Source organism: Podarcis melisellensis, assembly GCF_964234715.1.
Source record: "Podarcis melisellensis genome assembly, chromosome: 13".
Taxonomy (NCBI): Eukaryota; Metazoa; Chordata; class Lepidosauria; order Squamata; family Lacertidae; genus Podarcis; species Podarcis melisellensis.
Window position 1 is genome coordinate 25,220,309 of NC_138545.1, and position 22,399 is coordinate 25,242,707.

At 39.1% G+C, this 22,399-nt stretch overlaps 3 protein-coding genes across 3 annotated transcripts; all 3 read right to left on the minus strand.

The window, feature by feature from the left end:
- Positions 1-1,615: 1,615 nt before the first annotated feature.
- LOC309356067 (olfactory receptor 14A16-like) lies at positions 1,616-2,572 on the minus strand (the record flags this gene model as incomplete). The annotated part of the gene is made up of 1 exon (XM_081887247.1): positions 1,616-2,572. One exon carries the CDS (start codon positions 2,570-2,572, stop codon positions 1,616-1,618), a length of 957 nt encoding a protein of 318 aa, XP_081743373.1.
- Positions 2,573-14,206: 11,634 nt separating this feature from the next.
- LOC309356068 (olfactory receptor 14A16-like) lies at positions 14,207-15,184 on the minus strand (the record flags this gene model as incomplete). The annotated part of the gene is made up of 1 exon (XM_081887248.1): positions 14,207-15,184. The coding sequence occupies one exon, from the start codon at positions 15,182-15,184 to the stop codon at positions 14,207-14,209; it is 978 nt and encodes a 325-aa protein (XP_081743374.1).
- A 3,829-nt stretch (positions 15,185-19,013) lies between these two features.
- On the minus strand, positions 19,014-19,904 carry LOC309356069 (olfactory receptor 14A16-like; the record flags this gene model as incomplete). The annotated part of the gene is made up of 1 exon (XM_081887249.1): positions 19,014-19,904. The coding sequence occupies exon 1, from the start codon at positions 19,887-19,889 to the stop codon at positions 19,014-19,016; it is 876 nt and encodes a 291-aa protein (XP_081743375.1). The 5' UTR covers positions 19,890-19,904.
- Between the last annotated feature and the right edge of the window lie 2,495 nt (positions 19,905-22,399).

Below are 22,399 nucleotides of genomic sequence, written 5' to 3' on the forward strand. Positions count from 1 at the left end.
ATATGTATCTGGGATTTAAGGTCTATTAAAGTAGACTTCTGATGCTTTGGGCAAAAATAATGACTGATAATCTAATAAATAAATTAACCATTTAACAATATATTTTTTAAAAAAATATCCCTTTACTAAAGCAGTTCCTATGCCTTCTCTGGAGGCAACTATGGACAATTCATAATCAGAATATTGTGTTCAAATCTTTAGACTATGTTAGCATACCATGTCCACAGAACATGGAGTTCTTTTCATTTATTCATACAGATTCCATACATTTGAGTACTTCCAGCCTTGTGAGGTCCAAAGGAACTTTGCAAGGAACATGTGTCACTTGTCTTTTTGGCTATGTTATTTAGATGTTATATACATCATTCACTTTGCTCATTTCTCCAAAAACATAAGGGTACCTCTGTTCAATGTGAATGCCTTTTGTTTGGCAAATTGCATGTCATCTTTCAATGAATCCCAGAGCATGACTAGTTTTTCTCTCTCCAAGCAATAGTTCTGTATTCCCATACACTATCACAAATAGGATGAACTCTATCTGTTCTGGGAAGCTGACCCCCAATTTCCTGTGTAGAATTACTTTCCCCGTGTGGATCTCAACTCTTACATTTTCCAAAAGGATGTGGTTTTGTTTTTTAAGATTTTGAGAAATTGTGTCAGTGGCCACTGTGTCAATTTCCCTAACTAAAGATGGGAGGTGGGAAACATGATCAACTTTTTAAAAGATACAACTCTCCGCAGTAACAACACGGGAGACAACTGTTTTAACTCTTTCTTGGTAAAAACAACAACACCAGCCAGGTGTTTTACTTATGGGAAGGATGCCCTGTGTCCACTTATCTGCCTCCAAAGGTTCAAAGTAATGAGGAGACACTTCTGGAACAATTTTATATACAGTATACAATGAGGATTCCAACTTAATAGTCAGTATGTTATGGTACAACACTTCATTTTAGAAATGTTACTTATGTGGGGCACAATAGTTTCAGGCAAAAACTCTTTACAGAGAACATTTAAGCCCCAGTTAGCACTCTTATTTAAAACTAGTTTCAGGATAGATTATTTCCATCTAAAATGGACATTTGTGCATTCTAGCAAGAATCTCACAGCCCCTTCTAGGATTTTTTTTCTCAGCCTCAGGGAAGCAAATTGGGTTGCCCTCTAAAGCTAATCTCTAAATCCAATCAGAACAGGTCCTTCTCATCTGAAGTTCCTAAACAAGGGCTCATCCACACTTTTACTTCTTCAATAGTTAGAAACCAAGGATGTAAATAGGCTTGTTTTCTCCTTTCCCTGATCATTTCCTCAGGAAAACCCACTTTAGCGTTAAATAAAAAGAAATGGCATTCTATGGAAAAGCTTGTTATCAGATGAATGCTGTTGGAGAAGAGAAAGGGTTAGACATGCACTAAATGACAGACAGTCCCTCTCTAAATGCATAATTAACAGGCATTTACACAATGTTAATGTTACATCTACACTAGAGGAACACAAGAGGTCCTTTTGACACCCAGCAGATTTTGAATTTGCATATCAAAATGTATCTAGAAGCTGTAACTGGTCATGGTATCTCCACAGTTCCTTATGCTTACAGCTACAGAAAGAAATGTAACCTTTAAAGGATAAGTCTGGAAAAGATATTAATAGAAGAGTGCTTCACACCCAAGAGCTTTGATACAGCATTTTTAATCTCCTTATTTCTCATGCTGTAAATTATTGGATTGAACATGGGTGGTACAATGGTATACATCACAGTTATTGCAAAGTCGCCATTAGAAGGAGTTTTTGAGGGAGGCCTAAGGTAAGCAAAACATCCTGTGAAACAAAATAAGGAGAAGACAACAAGGTGGGGTATGCAAGTGGAGAAGGCCTTTTTCCTACCCTGAATAGAAGGGAGTTTCAGAACCACAGTAAAGATGTGTACATAAGTGATGACGATGAAGACAAAACATCCAAACACAAATGTTAAACTTACCACTATAGCTCCAATTTCCATTAGGTATATGTTAGAGCAGGCAAGTGTAAGTAACTGTGGAATCTCACAGAAAAACTGATTGACAATGTTGGAGCAGAAAGGGGTTGCAAAAGTTGCACTCGTGTGCATGACTGCATTAAGAATTCCAGCAACCCACACACCAGCAACCATATGTTTGCAGGCTGCCCTGTTCATCACGATTTCATATTGTAATGGATTGCAAATGGCAACATAGCGATCGTATGCCATGACTGTTAGGAGGGAAACATCAGATGATGAGAAAAGGAAAAATGAAAGAACTTGAGCAATACATCCAGCGTAAGATATGTGTCTGATATTCATGAGGGAATTGGCCATTGATTTAGGGATGGTGACAGAAACAGCCCCTAGGTCCTGTATGGCCAAGTTCATCAGAAAGAAGTACATGGGAGTGTGAAGGTGGTGGTCAAAAGCTATGGCAGAGATGATGAGAAGATTCCCAAGTACAATTATCATGTACAATACCAGGAACAGAGAGAAGTGTAGAATCTGCAGTTCCCGTACAGCTGAAAACTCCAGGAGTAGAAATTCAGAGACAGAGGATTCATTGGCATTCATTACTAAAATGATTGATGCTTCTAGAAGAAAACAGGAAGATAAGTATAGGTTTATGTCCTCTTCTGATAACTTATATTTGGTAACCAATACTGCTTTGGATGTGATTTTTGTGGGAAATAGATTTAAAAGAAAGAAGTGAACAAAATAGTGTAATAATAAATCTTCATCTAGAGACTTCCGGAGGTGGCGCAAAACGGCAATGGCGGTCCTCTTTACACTGTGAAGAGGGGCTCCGCGAAAAAGGGTCGTCCGCTGCGGCAAAGCGGAGACCCATTAAGACAAACCGCAGGCAGAGCGAGCCTGCGGCCGTGGGACTCGGCGGGTGCCAGAAGCCCCCCCAGAAACGGAGAAGGGACCTCGTAAGAGGCTCCGGAGCGTGAAAGGGGGAGCGGCGCTGTGAGTTCATCGCTCTTTTCGCGGAAGTGAAGCCGCGCTGCTGCTGCTGATGAGCGTCGACCTTTCTTCTTGAAAAACATCGGAATTGGCTGCAATTTACCCGTGAGTAAGGAGTACTAAAGATTGACTTAAAGATTGACTTAAATTCATTTAATTCGGCTGAAAACGGGAGGCGAGTAACAGGAAGTCCGTCTCCCGATCCTGCTAATCAGAGCAAAGCAAAGAATTCGGTGTGGGCTGAAGTGCTTAAAAAGAGACTCTGAAAGTAGCACGAAGGGGCATCAATAGACTATGTTTTTAGAAAGTAAAAGGATTGAAGGATTAAATCTTTTGGTTTATTTTGCCACGGAACCTTCCCCCTACTGTGGAGTGACGTGGAGTTAAAGGGGATAACCGAGCTGTCGGGCTGCCAGTGTTGCAAAGGAGAACTGTCAGGCTGTTGAAACTTTCTCTGAAGTACAAATTGTCGCATTGATGGATACATTATCGCTTTAATACTGATACTGGAACCTTTCTGTCACCTTGTGGCACTACTTTGAAACAGATTTATCTGGAAGCCTCCTTTTTGAACTTGGGGACTATAAAAGTTGAAATAGGAACTTTGATGGTGGAAAAGAAACTTTCCTTCCTATGAAACACCCCCCCCCCAGTGGATTTGCGGAGGTATAGAGGTCTGGGAACTGTACCATATTGAGATTTTTTGTGGTTTAATTGTTTACATTCTGGACTTGCCTTTCTCATGGATTGAAAGACTATTTGACCTTGAACAGAGGCAGCTGCGGGATGAGTGGCCCAGGGAAAACAAGAGCAGCTAAAGCTAAGGAAGCTAAAGAAAAAGATAAGAGAGCTGGGCAGCTTGTTCAAACAACGTTAATCCATCAACGTAGATCCTCTGTACCAACTGTGCTGACGGCGCAGGAGGAAGAAGTTGAAACGCTTGCCACAGAAGATATGGCAACTGGAGGAACTGATCCAGTCTTGAAACAAATTTTGGAACAATTGGCACTTCTGAATAAAAAGGTGGATGATCAGTCATCTAAAATTGACAGAGCTACATCTACTATCAGTAAGTTATCAGATCAGGTTTCCCAGCATACCCAGGCCATTGAGAAATTGCAAGGAGCTACGGTAGAGAACTATAAACTAGCTGCGGAAGCCAACCAAAAAGCTGAGCAAGCGTGCAAAAAGGTCGAGGAGATCAAAGGGGAAGTAAGACCTCTGAAAAGACAGGTAGGAGAACAGCAAGCCTACCTGTCAATGGTGGAATTGAAAAGTAAGGAATGCAATCTTAGGCTGAGGGCCGTCCCAGAACTGGAACAGGGCAACCTAGAGGAATTTTTGACGCAGTTATTTTCTAAATTTTGGGGGGTTGAGGAAGACAAAGACTTTAAAATTGTGACGGCCTTCAGATTGGGAAGATCGGCTAAGAAAGACAAGTCCAGAGACTGTTTGGTTTGCTTGAGAACAAGAGAGGAAAGAGACAAGATACTAGGCCAACATTTTAAAAAATCTCTGGAAGTTGAAGGCAAAAGAGCAGAAATTTATAGAGACATTCCTAAATATCTGTTGGACCTTAGAGCCTCATATACAGACTTGGCCAAACTGTTAAGGTACAACGCAATTCCTTACAGGTGGGAATTCCCTCAAGGTTTATCATTTACCTATAAAGGAAAGAAGGTAAGAATTAAAACACTAGAGGACCAGCAGAAGTTCCTGCACGACAACGAGGAGGACCTCCAAAAGAGAGCCGCAGATTCTTGGCCTCCACCACCGGGATTACCACCAGGACCATCTGGAGGCGGACCGGCACCACATCCTTCGGGAACGGAGGATAACATAGATACCCAACTGTGATACTTAAGTACTAGACCAGGATGTCTCTACAGCTTCTTAGTTGGAACATAAATGGCGGGAACTCTCCAGAAAAAAGGAGAAAAGTATTTCATATTTTGAAAAAAGAACAATTGGACATTATCTGCTTGCAAGAAACACATGTGACAAGACTCCACAGAAAAGTGTTAATTAATAAGAGGTTAGGCCAAGAATTTATTTCATCGGACAAAGTCAAGAAAAGAGGAGTGGTGATATATGCAAAGGAGAACTTGTCACCAAAATTTGTATTTAAAGATGAACAGGGCAGAATTTTGGCGGTTGAAATTCAGACACAAGGAGAAAAGTTTTTAATTTTAGGAATATACGCCCCAAATGAAGGGAAATCGGAATTTTTCAAGAGGCTGCATGAGACTATGCTGGACTATTTGGATTACAACAACATTATCATGTTGGGAGATATGAACGGAGTCGTCTCAGTGAATATGGATAAGTCGCAAAGTGCTAACATAACGAAAGACGGCAGACTACCAAAAACTTTTTTCGAAATGACTGACAATTTGGACTTGACTGATATATGGAGGATCAAGAACCCTCTAGGGAAAGAAGGAACTTTCTTTTCTGAGGCCCATATGACATGGACGCGAATCGACCAAATATGGATAACTAGAGGACTGGCACCTAAGACTAGAAAAGTGGAAATCTGCCCAAAAACCTGCTCCGACCACAATGCTTTGAGAATGGAACTGAGATTAAACACAACCGGATCTTTCAGATGGAAAATGAATGACGCTTTGTTAAGAGATCAGGAGATTGTTAGGAAGGCCCAAAAAGCTTTAAAGGATTATTTTGAAATAAATCTAAAGACAAATGTGGAAAAAAGAACAATCTGGGACGCAAGTAAAGCAGTTATGAGAGGGTTTCTAATACAGCAGAATACGATCAAAAAAAGGCTCTGGAATGAAAAGAAGGAGAAGATTTTGGAGAAAATAAGAGAAGGAGAGAAAAAATTGAGATCCAGGCCTAAATCAAAGGAAGTATTGAGGGAAGTGAAGTTTTTCCAGGCACAATATTCGAAACTGATAAATCAGGAGGTGGAATGGAAAATTAAACAAATGAAACAAAGATCCTTTGAATCTGCTAACAAGTGTGGGAAGCTGCTGGCTTGGCAGTTGAAAAAGAGACAAAAGCTTAATACAGTTACAAATCTAGAGATCGAAGGGAGAATGGTTCAGAAACCCGAGGAAATTAGAAAGTGTTTCCAGAGATATTTCAAAGAACTTTACTCACAAAGGCCACAAAAAGATTCGGAGGTGGACCAATTTTTCATAACTAATGGATTACAAAAAATACCTCAGGAAATGAGAGCAACCTTGAACTGTAATATTACGTTCCAAGAAATTGAATGCGCCATTCAGAACCTCCAACTGGGCAAGTCTCCAGGACCAGATGGACTTACTTCCAAATACTATAAGGTACTGAAGGATTCGTTGATACAACCACTGTTGGAAGTTAGTAACCAGATTATGGAGGGGAAGAAGGCACCGGAAACGTGGAAAGAAGCTTTCATCATGTTGATACCAAAATTAGAAACTGAAAAAACCCAACTTAAAAACTACCGTCCTATTTCACTCCTAAATGTGGATTATAAAATTTTTGCAGACATTTTGGCAAGCAGGTTTAAGAAAGTATTAAATGAAGTGATTCATAAGGACCAAGCAGGCTTTCTCCCTGGCAGGCATTTATTTGATAACACAAGAAACATCATTGACATTTTGGAATTCCTACAGACAAACTCAAATACAAGAGCGGTGTTGATTTTTATTGATGCGGAGAAAGCCTTTGACAACATTTCTTGGATGTTTATGAAGAAAAATTTGGAAAGGATGGGAGTAGGGCGGGGGTTTGAAAATGGAATAGAAGCAATTTATTCAGAACAAAAAGCTAAATTGATAGTAAACGACGTGGTGACAGAGGAGTTCAAAATTGAAAAAGGGACACGACAGGGGTGCCCTCTATCTCCTCTGCTGTTTATTTCAGTCCTGGAGGTGCTATTGAACATGATCAGAAATGACCGGTTGGCACAGGGAATTGTGGTCGGAGAGAAACAATATAAACTGAAAGCATTCGCAGATGACTTGGTATTAACATTACAGGAGCCAGCCTCTAGTACTAAAAGAGCGTTAGAATTAATTTCTGACTTTGGTCGGGTGGCGGGATTTAAGCTGAATAAACAAAAAACTAAAGTTCTAGCAAAAAAATTGACAACTACTGAAATAGAGGAGTTCAGAAAAGAAACGGAACTAAATGTGGTTAAAAAAGTAAAGTACTTAGGGGTGTACTTGACCTCCAAAAACTTGAATTTGTTTAAGGACAATTATGAGAAATGTTGGTCAGAGATTAAAAGAGACTTGGAAACATGGTCAAGACTGAAACTTTCCTTGTTGGGTAGAATAGCTGCTATAAAGATGAATGTATTGCCGAAAATGTTATTTTTGTTTCAGGCCCTCCAGATCGTGGACAAGGTGGAATGTTTTGGAAGATGGCAGAGGGATATTTCTAAATTTGTCTGGCAGGGCAAAAAGCCCCGAATAAAGTTTAAAATACTAACTGATGCGAAAGAAAGAGGGGGGTTTGCCCTGCCGGACGAGGTTATATTATGAATCTGCAGCCCTCTGCTGGTTGAAGGATTGGATTTTATTGGAGAACACCGATGTCCTCGACCTGGAAGGATTTGATAATGCTTTTGGGTGGCATGCATATTTGTTCATAGATTGTTCAAAAACCATATTGTCAGAAGGGCAATTTTTATGGTCTGGTCAAAATATAAAGACTTATTGGAGAGTAAAACTCCGAGGTGGCTCTCACCGATGGAGGCCAAAGCACGTAAAAGACTCAATATGGAGGCCCACTGGCCTAAATATTGGGAAATAATTGAAAAAATTGGAGGTAATTGGAGGTTGCAGAGTATGGAAAAGTTAAAAAACAAGGTGCGAGATTGGTTGCATTATGCCCAAATCCAGGAAGTTTTTAAAGCGGACAAAAAAGTGGGTTTCCAGGAGGAAAAATCGAAATTAGAGACAGAGTTGCTAGAGCCAAAATCTAAGTTAATTTCGAGAATGTACAACTTGCTGCTTAAATGGAATACACAGGATGAGATTGTTAAATCCTCCATGATAAAGTGGGCACAGGATTTGGGGCACAACATTATGTTCGAAGACTGGGAAAGGTTATGGAACACCGGAATGAAATTTACGGCATGTAGTGCCCTGAAGGAAAATATTATGAAAATGATATACCGGTGGTACATGACCCCAGTCAAGCTGGCAAAGATATATCACCTGTCTGACAACAAATGTTGGAAATGTAAAGAGGAGGAAGGGACATTCTTACACCTCTGGTGGACCTGCCCGAAGGTGAGGCCTTCTGGGAGATGATACATAATGAACTAAAAAAGGTGCTTAGATTTACCTTACCCAAGAAACCGGAGGCCTTCCTCCTGGGCATGGTGGACCAGAGGGTGGCAAAGAAAGATAGAATTTTCTTTATGTATGCTACTACAGCAGCAAGGATCTTGATGGCAAAGCACTGGAAGACACAAAATCTACCCACATTGGAAGAATGGCAGACGCAGCTGATGGACTATATGGAACTGGCTGAAATGACTGGCAGAATTCGAGACTCGGGAGAAGAAGAAACGGAGGAAGTTTGGGAAAAGTTCAAGGATTATTTGAAAAAGCATTATAAGTTGTATGAATGTTAAAAAATGCTCCTTTTTAGGAAATTACAGCTTCAGCATCGGAAAATTTTTGAATTGGAAAATAAGGTATAACAAGACAGAAGTGGTGTAATGAAATAATTTTATTGTGTTGAAACTAAAAATTAATGGATTTGGACTGTCATGTTTAGAGACCAGATATCACGATAAAATGGAAGACATATTATTATGTTTAAAATAAGTTAACAAATTGCTGAGGTTTTGAATCGATAGAGAATGCAGTGCTCGGAAGATGGGGGGAGTCTATTAGATCTATGGAAATATGTATTTGGAAGTTGGATTTTGTATATTATAAACTTAATAAAAATTATATTAAAAAAAATAAAAATAAATCTTCATCTAAAGGAGATGTTAGCTTTCAACTCCATATTGATACTGCACCATCGTCCTAAGATAAACTAGTGCTAAGTAGTGCTTTTTCTTCTGGGAATTATAGGGGCAGAACTACCCAAACAGTCTAGAAATTTATTCATGTGTGTGACTACAGCAGCAAGAAATTTGGCTTAGCTTGTCATGGAAACCAGGTCACTGGTTTTTCTATGTGCAGTCTATGTCAGGTTTCAGGAAAACCCTAAAACAAGCACCATTTCCCATTCTACAAAATAGACTATAGTAGCATTGTCTGCATTTTGTTCCCCGAAAGCTGTCCAGGTATAACTAATGTTATAAAAATATAAACAACTTACTATTTTTCTTTATAAAAAATAGATTTCCAGATGCAATTTCTTCATCACTTTAAGATGTTCTGTATTCTTCTAGCCACTCATGGATCTATTTTTCTTTTTAAAAAATCTCTCCGTCCTTTCCTTCTGAGACAGTGAAAATGTTTGTATATACTTGCAGAACGATGATTTTACCATGGGGTGAAAAATTAGTACCATGATTATATTTATGTTCTTGGGAGCTTGGTCTCAAGAGCCCCAAACAAAATAGCAATTCTTTCCTGGATGCTTGGACTCAAGAGTCCCACACGAAACAACCATGGTGTTTTTTTAAGACTTTGCCCCATGGGTCTAACACAAATACTGAAGATATGCAACTAAACCATCCTGTTTCATAACAACATAACATATAATATTTAAAATACTTGTGTGAGATATGACCAGCTCAGAATCCCCCCCCCCCGCTGTGTTCTTCCTACTTCTGCTATTCTCTCCTCCCTTTTATGATATGGGATGTATGTTCATAACCCTGTGCCATCGTACATTTTTGTCTCTGTGTCTTTTGTATCTGAGACTAGACACCTTGTGTTAAGTCAGAATTAATGTGTTCTGCATATTGTAGTCTGGACCTATTAAACTAGAGCTCTATTAAACTAGAGCTCAGCAAGGGATCTTCGTTTATCTAGTTATGTGGCCCAGTCATTTTGTAATGCGAAATAAAGATCTGTTTTGAGTCTAAGGGTTTTTACATAAATGCTTTATAATTTTTACTTTGCTTTCTGCCACCCCGCTAGCTCAGTGGCATGCAGTGAAATTTCTCATGGAGGAACAGTTAGGGCGAGACGCACTAGCTTGCAATGAGCATATATAACCATCTGAAGTGTATTGTTTTGCCCTATCTCAGTTCAGTGCATGCACTTGTAGGGACTGGCAATTTTTAAACTATCAGTTCGTTCACACATACCACCTCACAGTCAGTCTCACTGCTTATCTCACTCTGCTAAAAGCTCTGGGCAATGCAAGAGCCACCACTAAATTTCAACCAGGTGTAAACTCAAAGGAAATACCATAGATTTCACCTGGAGAAAAATAATACTTGGAGTGTTCTTGAGGCCCTTGCTTGCAATGGTGACTAAGGGTTTGTGGTTTGTCCTGCTTATATTGGTCTCCCATATAGAAAGGTGTGAATTGTTTTACATTCAGCACCTCTTTTTCTATTTGTGTCCTGAACATATTCAAAAATTTGCTGTAGTCATTCATCAGGTTCTGTGATAATACTACCACAAGAAAGGATTTCATATATATCTTACTGCTATCAATTCCTTTAAAAATGTGATACATTGTCTTGTTGGATGTCATATGAACAATAGGTTAAATTACAGAGTGCTTGGGCTCATGTCTTAAGGCGCACAACCACCATGTCTGAATATTCTGAGATAAGGTTGCCAGGTGCACTTTGTTACCATGGCAACACCAAGGAGGTTGAGTATATGACTTACTGAGCCATTGCTTCAGGAATTATGTCTACACATAGACAAAGGTATAATACTCTCCAGGGCTTTGCTTTCATTATGGTTTTACATATCTTCACTTCAAAGTCCAGAAGAACTGTACACATAGTAGTGTTTAGGTTTCTCTTGTGTCTGGAGACAATAAACACTTTGGTACTTTGAACTGTGTGGAAAAGGAGATTTTCCATTAACTACGGACTCTGGAAGAAGCTGTTCTAATGCGAGCAGGAAATTTGTGAAGACTCTGCTGATACATGCCACTAGATGAGGAGTAAACTACTAACTGACTGCCACAAGGCACCAAAAAGTCTTGAGGTGCACCTTGGAGGCAGATTTAATATGAAATATGTGCATAAACACAAGCTCTTTATATGTAATGGTATTTTCCATTTAAATACAATGTTCACCTTGCCTATTCCTTAAAAGAAATAAGGATACCTCTTTTCAATATGAAGTCTTTTGTGTGGCTTATTGTGCGCCTTCTTTCAATAAGTCCCAGAGCATGAAAAGATTTTAGTCCTAGCAAAAATTCTGTATTTACATAATATTGTAAATGGGATGGCCTCCATCTGATCTTGAAATCTGACCCTCAATTCTCTGTTAGCATACAACCAAGGAAACTGGGGCAATTGGCAGGCCCCCAGCTGGCTCCATCCCAGCAGTTGGTGTACCGGACAAACTCCAGTCCTTGGTGCCACATGAATCAATGACCTGAACTTCAAAAGCTAGGGCATGCTCTAATCAGCAGAGATAACACCACGCATGAGAAGTATGTGTGAGCATATTTACAAGCAGTTTATTCAGCATACATCAATCAGGGCAAAAGGAAAACATGTCTGATCCCCTTCATGTCCAAAGCAAGCAGCATAAGCAATATCTATGCACAAAACGAAAGTTCCCAGCAAGCTGTGCTGGAGTGTAAACAGGCATGTGACATACAACAATTCCACACATCTGTTCTTAAGGTGGAACGGAATTATGCCAACATTCTCTTTGTGGAATTACTTCTCCAGTGTAAAACTATGGTCTAGTATTTTGTTTCTAAAAGGACCAGGTTTTTGTTTTGTTTTGTTGTTTAATATTCTGATACTTTGTGTCAGTGATCACTGTGTCAGACTCTCTCACTGAAAATAGGAACTGGAAAGCATGACCAATTTTCTGTTTCAAAGATACAACTCTCCTTATTAACAACACTGGAGACTTCAGTTACCTTACACTTACATGTGGGTTCCAGCTGTATGGTTACTCTTCAAAGGCACAACACTTCATTTTATACATGCACACAGTGGTACCTCGGGTTACGTACTTAATTAGTTCCGGAGGTCTGTACTTAACATGAAACTGTTCTTAACCTGAAGCACCACTTTAGCTAATGGGGCCTCCTGCTGCCGCTGCCCCGCCGGAGCACGATTTCATCATGAAGCAAAGTTCTTAACCTGAAGCACTATTTCTGGGTTAGCAGAGTCTGTAACCTGAAGAGTATGCAACCCAAGGTACCACCTTATTCATGTAAGGCACAGCATGTAGTTTCGGGCAGACACTCTTTACACTGAACTTTAAAACCACAGTCAGCACTTTTCTTCAAACTTCTTCTCAGGATAGACTATTTCCACTTACAATGGGCATTTATTTCACTGCCCTAGCAACTATCTTACAACCCCTTATAAGATTTTTAAATTCCCCATCAAGGAATCAAATTGGTTATCCATGTTTAACTATAGTAGTTCCGAATCCGAATCCGAATAGGTCCTTCTCTCTCCAGGTTACTGTCTAAATAACAAACAGTGCCTATTTAACTGGCATACAATCCCAATCTGCTTGACAACAAAGTTCTGTATTTTTTACTCACCAGTTCTTCCAGATTGGTTGGTGTTCTAACAAACTCTGACTGCTGCTGTCTCAAGATCTGTCCATTGCAGTCACATTTATCTATGCTGCTATTCCATCACACTTCCATTTGTTTCTAAGGGAATGGTGAATTCCTCTGGTCCCTGTTCTGTTGTTGTTTCAGGAGTGATGTAAAAATCTACACTGGCTTGTGAGGATATTTCTCTCTTTTGTATTTTGTACTGAACTTCCTTTAGATGGTTGTATCCCCCCCCATGCATTCTCACACTTCCCTATCAAAGGGCAGTTTGTGTTTCTGACTGTCTCCAACATGCATGTACTTTTTGCTGAGATGTTAATTCAGATATGTGTTCATGCGACATTCCAGTAAATCTGTGAATTCCTCCTCCCCCCCAAAATAATTTCATCTAAGTTCTATCACTTCCTTGAAGACGTGAATACTTGGTTAAAATCGCTGCGGTGTGTCAGAGCCGAAAGGAAATATGACCTGTTATTATCAATGTGTTAGAAGATTAAGGGGTGCCGAGATGTGTTCAGCCTGCTGTAGGCCACTTTAAGAATCATGCAAGTGAACAATGGGGTATAAACCTCAACATACATACATAAACGTATTATCAACATGCCATGAAATCTGACAAGCAAAAGTGTGATAGAGCTGAGCTGAAGGAATGCAAGATGACCATTTGAAACAAGGCAGATGTTGAGTTTGCATATCTGAATATATTAGGAAAATTTAGCTTGCAACGATGCTGTGTTCCAGGAGCGCCCATTAATTATACCTTTTCAGAACAAGCCTGGAAGATATATCCAGAGGAGATTGCCTCAAACCCAACAGTTTTGCTAATGCATTTTTTATCTCCTTATTCCTCATACTGTAGATTATTGGATTGAACATGGGTGGTACAAGGCTATACATCACAGTTAATGCAAAGTCCCCATCAGATGGAATCTTAGAGGGAGGCCTCTGGTCCCTGTTCTATTCTTGTTTCAGGAGTGATGTAAAAATCTACACTGGCGGGTGATGAGGTGTGTCTCTTTTGTGTTTTCTCCTGAGCTTCCTTTAGATGGCAACACATTTTTGCAAAGAGGTTGTATTAGTTCCCATGCATACTGATACTTCCCTATCACAGGGCAGTGTTTGTATTTCTGACTGCCTCCAACATGCATGTACTTTTTGCTGAGATGTTAATTCAGATATGTGTGCATGTGGCATTCCAGTAAATCTATGAAATCTAGGCAACACCAAAAATCATTTCATCTAGATGCTGTCACTCCTTTGAAAACCTGAATACTCTGTTAAAATGGCTCTTTGCATGATGTGGGGTGACAGAGTAGACAGGAAACATGACCTGTTACTATCCATAAAACAGAGGAGTAAGTGCTACTGAGATGTGTTCAGCCTGTTGTAGGCCACTTTGAAAGCCATGCAAGTGAACAATGGGGTATAAACTTCAACATACATACATAAATGTATTATCAACATGCCATGTAATCTGACAAGCAAAGGAATGCAAGATGACCATGTGACACAGGGCAGATGTTGAGTCTGCATATATGAATTTATCAGGAAAATTTAACTTGAATTGATGCTATATTCCAGGAACTCCCTTTAATTACACCTTTTCAGAACAAGCCTGGAAAATATATCCAGAGGAGATTGCCTCAAACCCAACAGTTTTGATAATGCATTTTTTATCTCCTTATTCCTCATGCTATAGATTATTGGATTGAACATGGGTGGTACAAGGCTATACATCACAGTTAATGCAAAGTCCCCATCAGATGGAGTCTTAGAGGGAGGCCTAAGGTAAGCAAAACATGCAGTGAAACAAAATACAGAGAAGACAACAAGGTGAGGTATGCAAGTGGAGAACGCCTTTTTCCTTCCCTCAACAGAAGGGATTTTTAGAACTGCAGTAAAGATGTGCACATAAGTGACAACAATGAAGACAAAACATCCAGACACAACTATTATACTCACCACTAAAGCTCCAATTTCCATTAGGTAGAAGTTTGAGCAGGCAAGTGTAAGTAACTGTGGGATCTCACAAAAGAACTGATTGACAATGTTGGAGCAGAAAGGGGTTGCAAAAGTTGCACTTGTGTGCATGACTGCATAGAGAAGGCCAGCGACCCACACGGCAGCAACCATTTGTTTGCAGGCTGCCTTGTTCATCAACATTTCATATTGTAATGGATTGCAAATGGCAACATAGCGATCATATGCCATGACTGTAAGAAGGGAAAAATCAGATGAAAAAAAGAAAACAAATAAAAGAACTTGAGCAATGCATCCACTGTAAGAAATGTGTCTGGTATTCATGAGAGAATTCACAATGGATTTGGGGATGGTGACTGAAACAGCCCCTAGATCCTGGATGGCCAAGTTCATCAGAAAGAAGTACATGGGAGTGTGAAGGTGGTGGTCAAAAGCTACAGCAGAGATGATGAGAAGATTCTCAAATACAGTTGCCAGATACAATGCCAGGAACAGAGAGAAGTGTAGAATCTGCAGTTCTCGTATTGCTGAGAACTCCAGGAGCAGAAATTCAGAGACAGAGGATTCATTGCCTATCTTTGCATTCATTACTTAAATGATTGGTGCTTCTAGAAGAAAACAGGAAGATAAGTATAGGTTTAAGTCCTCTAGTGATAACAAATATTTACTACTTTGGAAGAGGATTTTTGGATGTTGAAGGTAAAAGAAAGAAGTGAACAAAAAAGGAGAAACAAATATTTTTTTATTCAAATGAGAATTTAGCTTTCAATTCCATATAGATATCATTATTATTATTTTTTAAAAAAACTACTACTGTTTCAAAACTAGTAGATTGTGGTGTTTGCAAGTTCTTGATGTTTATTGAATTCTAAAGGAGGAACACAGGAGTCCTTCTGCCATCATTTCCTTACTTGCTTTGTTTGTGGAAATATGCTGAGGGCAGATGCACCTTGAGAGAATCCCCATATTGACAAAACATATTTTGATAATTCATGGTCAAAACTGAAGTAACTCTTAAATATAGGGGGATAACTTGCTGCCTGTATGATGCAAATTCAATATCAAGTTTCTTCTATTAAATTCCAATGTCCATAACAATCTGAGTCATGGACATGTTAAAAGCTTGATTCCTGATATCCCCCTTCACTCAGTGAGTCTTTTGCAGGAGTAATGGATAATAGTTCCATAAGACTCACACACTTGGCTCATACTCACCTGTATTTTGTATTCTAGGCCTAATGTTTAGTACTCCTTCTTAGTTAAGGTCACACAGGTTTCAACTATTTTTATCTTTGTTATATGTTTTCAACCTTAATGCATGCTGCACACAAACCACATTGTTCTGCATGTAAAATGTATAGGCTTACAACTGCTTTGCGCTTACCCAGATATTTCAGCTGCCACATTATGCTAAGCCAAGGCAAGGTTCTTCAGCTCCCTCCTCACTCACTTGGAGTGGTAATGAAGTTTTTTTCTTGGTTAATATTCATGGTTGGTGAGGAGAGAGTCTAACCACTAGTCTTGGCTTGGATGATAGGCTAAAACAAAACTTGCTGTAGCTTGAGCTGACCGTAAAAAGCATCATGGAGGAGCAAAGCTACTGTACTCTTCTCTCCATGAGATTCAATATTTGTGCAGTCTTCCTAAGATAAAATTTGGTTTAGCATGTCATGGAAGCCAGATCATTGGGTATTCTGCGTGAGTCTAAATAAGTTGCAGGAACCACAAACAAGCATATTTTCCCATTCTACACAATACAGTATAGAAGTATTGTCTGCGTTTAGTCCTCTGAAATCTACCCAGGTATCATAAAAATTATAAACATATACTGGTAAATATTTTACTCTTTTCCTTAATAGAAAGTAGATTTTCAGATGCAAGTTCTTCATCACTTCATTTTCATCTGTATTTTAGAAAATCACCCCATCCTTTTGTTCTGTAACATTGAACATATGGGTATACTCTTGCAGAATGAAGCTTTTAACATGGAGTGGAAAATTATAACCCCCCCCCCCTCTCTCTCTCTCTCTCTCTCTCTCTCTGTGTGTGTGTGTGTGTGTGTATACACACACACGCATATATATATAATGCACTCCTCAGAATTTGGTCTCAAGAGCCCAAAACAAATTAGCTATTGTGTCTCTGGAAACTTGGACTCAGGAGTTCCACTAAAATAAAAGCAGTGTTTCTAAAGACTTAGCCCCAGGAGTCTAACACAAATAATCAATGTATGTAAAAAACAAAACAAAACTTCCAGTTTTTAGACAGCACACTTTCTAATATTTAAAATAATAATATTGCTACATAAGTCTGTCTGGAACCTTCTGGTTTCAACTGGACTTTTTCAGACTCATTTCTTTCTTTCTTTTTAAATAATGTTTTTATTTATTTTCATGGTACTGAGTTGTATGAAGTATGACTGGCTCAGTGTTCCCCACACCTTCTCCTCCCCCCCCCCCCGCCACTGTGTTTTGGTCAATGCTCTAAATTTCACCCATGAGAGCTTGTGATGAAGGTTGGTTTTTAAATCTAATAAGTAGTAAAATAATAATAATAATTCTAAGGAAATACTATAGTATTTCACCAGGGGGAAAAAAATAGTTGGAAGGGTATCCTTGAAACTACCATTTGCAATGCAGACATGGGGTTTCTCATCTGCTTCTGCTAATATTGGTATCCAAATATAAATTTGTGGATTTTTTTACATTCAAATACAAGAGCCAGCACCTCTACTTCTATTTGTGTGTGGTTGCTTTTGGGGTTGGTGAGAGGGCGTGTAGCACATACTACTTGTCTCCAGAGTTTCCATATCTACATGAGATTTAATGTGTATCACTGTTGACTTTGGTTGCCCTCGGTAAAATATAGTGACTGACATATGAATACATTAATTAACAAGTTAACATTTGGTTGTTGTTGTTGTTTTTCAAAAAAAAAATCCATTATAAAAGCAGTTCCTATGCCTACTCTGGAGGTAACTATGGACAATTAATAATCAGAATATTGTGTTCAAATCTTTAGATTATGTTAGCATGCCATGTCTACAGAACATGAAGTTCTTTTCATTTATTCATAAAGATTCCATACATTTGAGTACTTCCAGCCTTGTGAGGTCCAAAGGAACTTTGCAAGGAACATATGTCACTGGTCTTTTTGGCTATAATATATAGATTTTATATACATCGTTCACTTTGCCCATACCTCCAAAAACATAAGGGTACCTCTGTTCAACGTGAATGTCTTTTGTTTGGCAAATTGCGTGTCATCTTTCAATGAATCCCAGAGCATGACTAGTTTTTTCTTCAAGCAATAGTTCTGTATTCCCATATGCTATCACAAATAGGATGAACTCTGTCTGTTCTGGGAAGCTGACCCCCAATTTCCTGTGTAGAATTACTTTCCCCGTGTGGAACTCAATTCTTACATTTTCCAAAAGGATGTGGTTTTGTTTTTTTAAGATTATGAGAAATTGTGTCAGTGGCCACTGTGTCAGATTCCCTCAGTAAAGATGGGAGGTGGGAAACATGACCACTTTCCTGGGTTTCTAAAAGATACAACTCTCCCTAGTAACAACACTGGAGACATTTTAACTCTTTGTCGGTAAAAAAACAGCCAGGTGTTTTACTTATGGGAAGGATGCCCTGTGTCCACTTATCTGCCACCAAAGGTTCAAAGTAATGAGGAGGCACTTCTGGAACAAAGATAGAATTTTATAGATTTACATTCATTGAGGATTCAAACTTAATAGTCACTCTCTTAAGGCACAACACTTCATTTTAGAAATGTTACTTGAGTAGGACGCAATAGTTTCAGGCAAAAACTCTTTAAACAGAACTTTTAAACCCCAGTCAAAACACTAGTTTAAAACTAGTCTCAGGATAGACTTTTCCCAACTAAAATGGATATTTGTGTCACTGCCTAGCAAGAATCTCACAGCCCCTTCTAGGGTTTTTTCCTTAGCCTCAAGGAAGCAAATTGGGTAGCCCTCTAAAACTAATCCCGAAATCCAATTAGAACAGGTCCTTCTCATCTGAAGTTGCTAAACAAGGGTTTATCCACATTTTTCCTTTTCCCATGACTAGAAACCAAGGATGTGAGTGGGGTTTTTTCTCTCCTTTCTGTAGGAAAAGCCACTTTAGCTTTAAGTAAAAATAAATGACAATCCACAGAAAAGCTGATTGCCAGATGAATGCACTGGGTCAGAAAGGGTACACATGCACTATATGATAGACATTCCCTCTCTAAATGTACGATTAACAGGCTATGTGAAAACAGATGCAACATTATTAATGGTGCATCTACGCTGGAGGAACACAAGATGTCCTTGTGACACCTGGCAGATTTTGAGTCTGCATAACAACATGTTTCTAGAGGCTGTAACTGGTCATGATATCTCCACAGATCCCAATGCTTACACCTACAGAGAGAAGTGTAACCGTTTCAGTATAAGTCTGGAAAAGATATTAATAGAAGAGTGCTTCACACCCAAGAGCTTTGATACAGCATTTTTAATCTCCTTATTCCTCATGCTGTAAATTATTGGATTGAACATGGGTGGTACAATGGTATACATAACAGTAATTGCAAAGTCCCCATTAGATGGAATATTTGAGGGAGGCCTAAGATAAGCAAATGCTGCTGTGAAACAAAATACGGAGAAGACAACAAGGTGAGGTATGCAAGTGGAGAAGGCCTTTTTCCTTCCCTCAACAGAAGGAACTTTCAGAACCACAGTAAAGATATGTACATAAGTGACAACAATGAAGACAAAACATCCAGACATAAGTATTACACTCACTACTATAGCTCCGATTTCCATTAGGTATATGTTAGAGCAGGCAAGTGTAAGTAACTGTGGGACCTCACAGAAGAACTGATTGACTATGTTGGAGCAGAAAGGGGTTGCAAAAGTTGCACTCGTGTGCATGGCTGCATTGAGAAAGCCAGAGACCCACACACCAGCAACCATTTGTTTGCAGGCTGCCCTGTTCATAACCGTTTCATATTGTAATGGATGGCAAATGGCAACATAGCGATCATATGCCATGACTGTAAGAAGGGAAACATCAGATGATGAGAAAAAGAAAAATGAAAGAACTTGAGCAATACATCCAGCGTAAGATATGTGTCTGATATTCATGAGGGAATTGGCCATCGATTTAGGGATGGTGACAGAAACAGCCCCTAGGTCCTGTATGGCCAAGTTCATCAGAAAGAAGTACATGGGAGTGTGAAGATGGTGGTCAAAAGCTATGGCAGAGATGATGAGAAGATTCCCAAATACAATTACCATGTACAATACCAGGAACAGAAAGAAGTGTAGAATCTGCAGTTCCCGTACAGCTGAAAACTCCAGGAGTAGAAATTCCGAGATAGAGGATTCATTGCCTATCTTTGCATTCATTACTAAAATGACTGGTGCTTCTAGAAGAAAACAGGAAGACAAGCACAGGTTTAAGTCCTCTTCTAATCATCAATACTTGTTATCCAATACTGCTTCAGATATGATTTTTGTGGGATATTTTTTTTAAAGTAGTGAACAAAATAGTGTAATAATAAATCTTCATCTAAAGGAGATGTTAGCTTTCAACTCCATATATATTAAAATAAATTACTGCCAAGTAGTCTTTTTTCTTCTGGGAATTATAGGGGTAGAGCTACCCAAAGAGCATTGAAATTTATTCATGTATGCTACTACAGCGGGAAGAAAGGTATTTGCCCAAAAATTGAAAGAAAAAGAAGAATCGACAAAGGAAGAATGGGTACAAAAACTTATGGACTATGCAGAAGTGGCAAAATGTACTGGAAAAATAAGAAATCAAGCTAACAAACATTTTATTAAAGAATGGACTGAGGTAGGCGGAGACCTCCAGGTATCCCACCTGGGGGGAGGTGAAGACAAGCCTGTGGTGATGGTGCCACATAGGGTCCAGGGGGCTGCACATGACCACACAAAGGGGACCCCCATTTAATGTGGGGAGCGGTCATTATTGAATATTTATGAACAAATTGTTGTACTAAGCTGCAGTTTCATAAGAGTATATAATTAAAGTAGATGAATGAAAGAATCTGTTAAGATAATTTAGAATATGCTGGAAATGAAAATGAAAATAAAAATTAAGGAACCACGGAATGTGTCGAGTTTTGAAATGATAAAATAATTTTAAAACTATTGAAATGTATATAACTGACAACCATAAATAAAAAAAATAAACTACTGCTGTTTCAAAACTAGTAGATGGTGCTGCTCACAAACTGGATCCACAACACAGTTCCCCCACCCCTGGTATGGGGGGAGTGATGCTCTTTACGCCAGAGTGGCATCACGATCACCCCAGGCCTCTTTTGGCCAATTGTGATTGAGTGGGGTGGATGCTGCCACTTCTGTAGTTCTATGTCCATCTTTGGCATATTTTCTGTCTATGTGGAAGTCTGCAGAAACAATGTGGAGAGGGGAGATGCCTCTTGCCATCATCTCCATATTTACAACACACTTTTGATAATTACTTAGAATTATAGTAATACTTAAATCTAGGAGGATGATTAGGTGCCCATTTAATGGAGACTAAAATTTGTGGGTTTTGTGTTAATTTCCAGTGCAATGCCCATCACAACTTGAGTCTACAATACCTTAAAAGCTTGTTTCCTAACATCCCTATTTGATCAGTGAGGTCTTTGACTGAATCACTGGTAGTGGTTCCACATAGCTCAGACACAGAGCACATACTTCCCAGGAGGCATGTATTCAGTATTCTGGGCTCAATGCTTTGCAACTCCTTCCTAGTTCAGATCACAGGTTTCAAGTGTTTTAATCTTTGTTTTATGTTTATAACCTTAATGTGTGCTGTGGACAGACCACAGTCTTATAAATGTTCAAATGTATAGACACTTGGAGAGAAGCTTCCAGCTGATTTGCTGCTCCCCAGATCTTTTTGCTGCCACACTATGACAAGACAAGACAAGCAAAGTGCTAAAACTCTCTCCTAACTCACTAGTGAACGTTTGTTCTTGGTTGCAGCTCATGGTTGGTGAGGAGAGAGGCAAACCACTAGTCCTGGTTTGGATGGTGTGCAAGTCAAAACCTGGAGTAGCTTAAGATGACAGTAAAAAGGAGCACAGAGGAGCAAAGCTCCTGTAATCTTCTTACCAGGACATTGCACATTTGTGAAGTCTCACTAAGTTGAGAATTGGCTTAGCTTGTCATGGAAACCAGGTCACTGGGTTTTCTATGTGCAGTCTATATAGGTTTCAGGAGAGACCACATAACAAGCAGGATTTCACATTCTACACAATACAAAATAGTTGATTTAACCCTCCAAAAACTACACAGGTATCACTAAAGTTATAGAAATAGAAACATCTCACTCTTTTCCTTTAAATAAATTTCCAGATGAAATTTCTTTATCACTTCAAGATGTTCTGTATTCTTCTAGCCACCCATGGATCTTTTTTTTTCTTTTTCTTTTAATCTCTTCCTCCTTTTCTTCTGAGGCAGTGAAAATGTTTCTATACTCTTGCAGAATGAAGAGTTTACCATGGGGTGGAAATTTATTACTATTGTTACAGTTATGTTCCTAGGAGTTTGGTCTCAAGAGCCTCAATCAAATCAGCAATTGTGTTCCTTGTTGGTTGGACTCAGGAGCCCCACAAAAAGCAGCAGGAGTGTTTGTTAAGCCTTGGTCCCAGGTGTCCAACACAAATCCATCAAAGTATGTAAACTTCCACCTTAAACATTGCTCATGAAAATATTTAAGCTAGACTAAACCACAGACACTTAGATTTATTTATGTTCCTGTTTCTAAA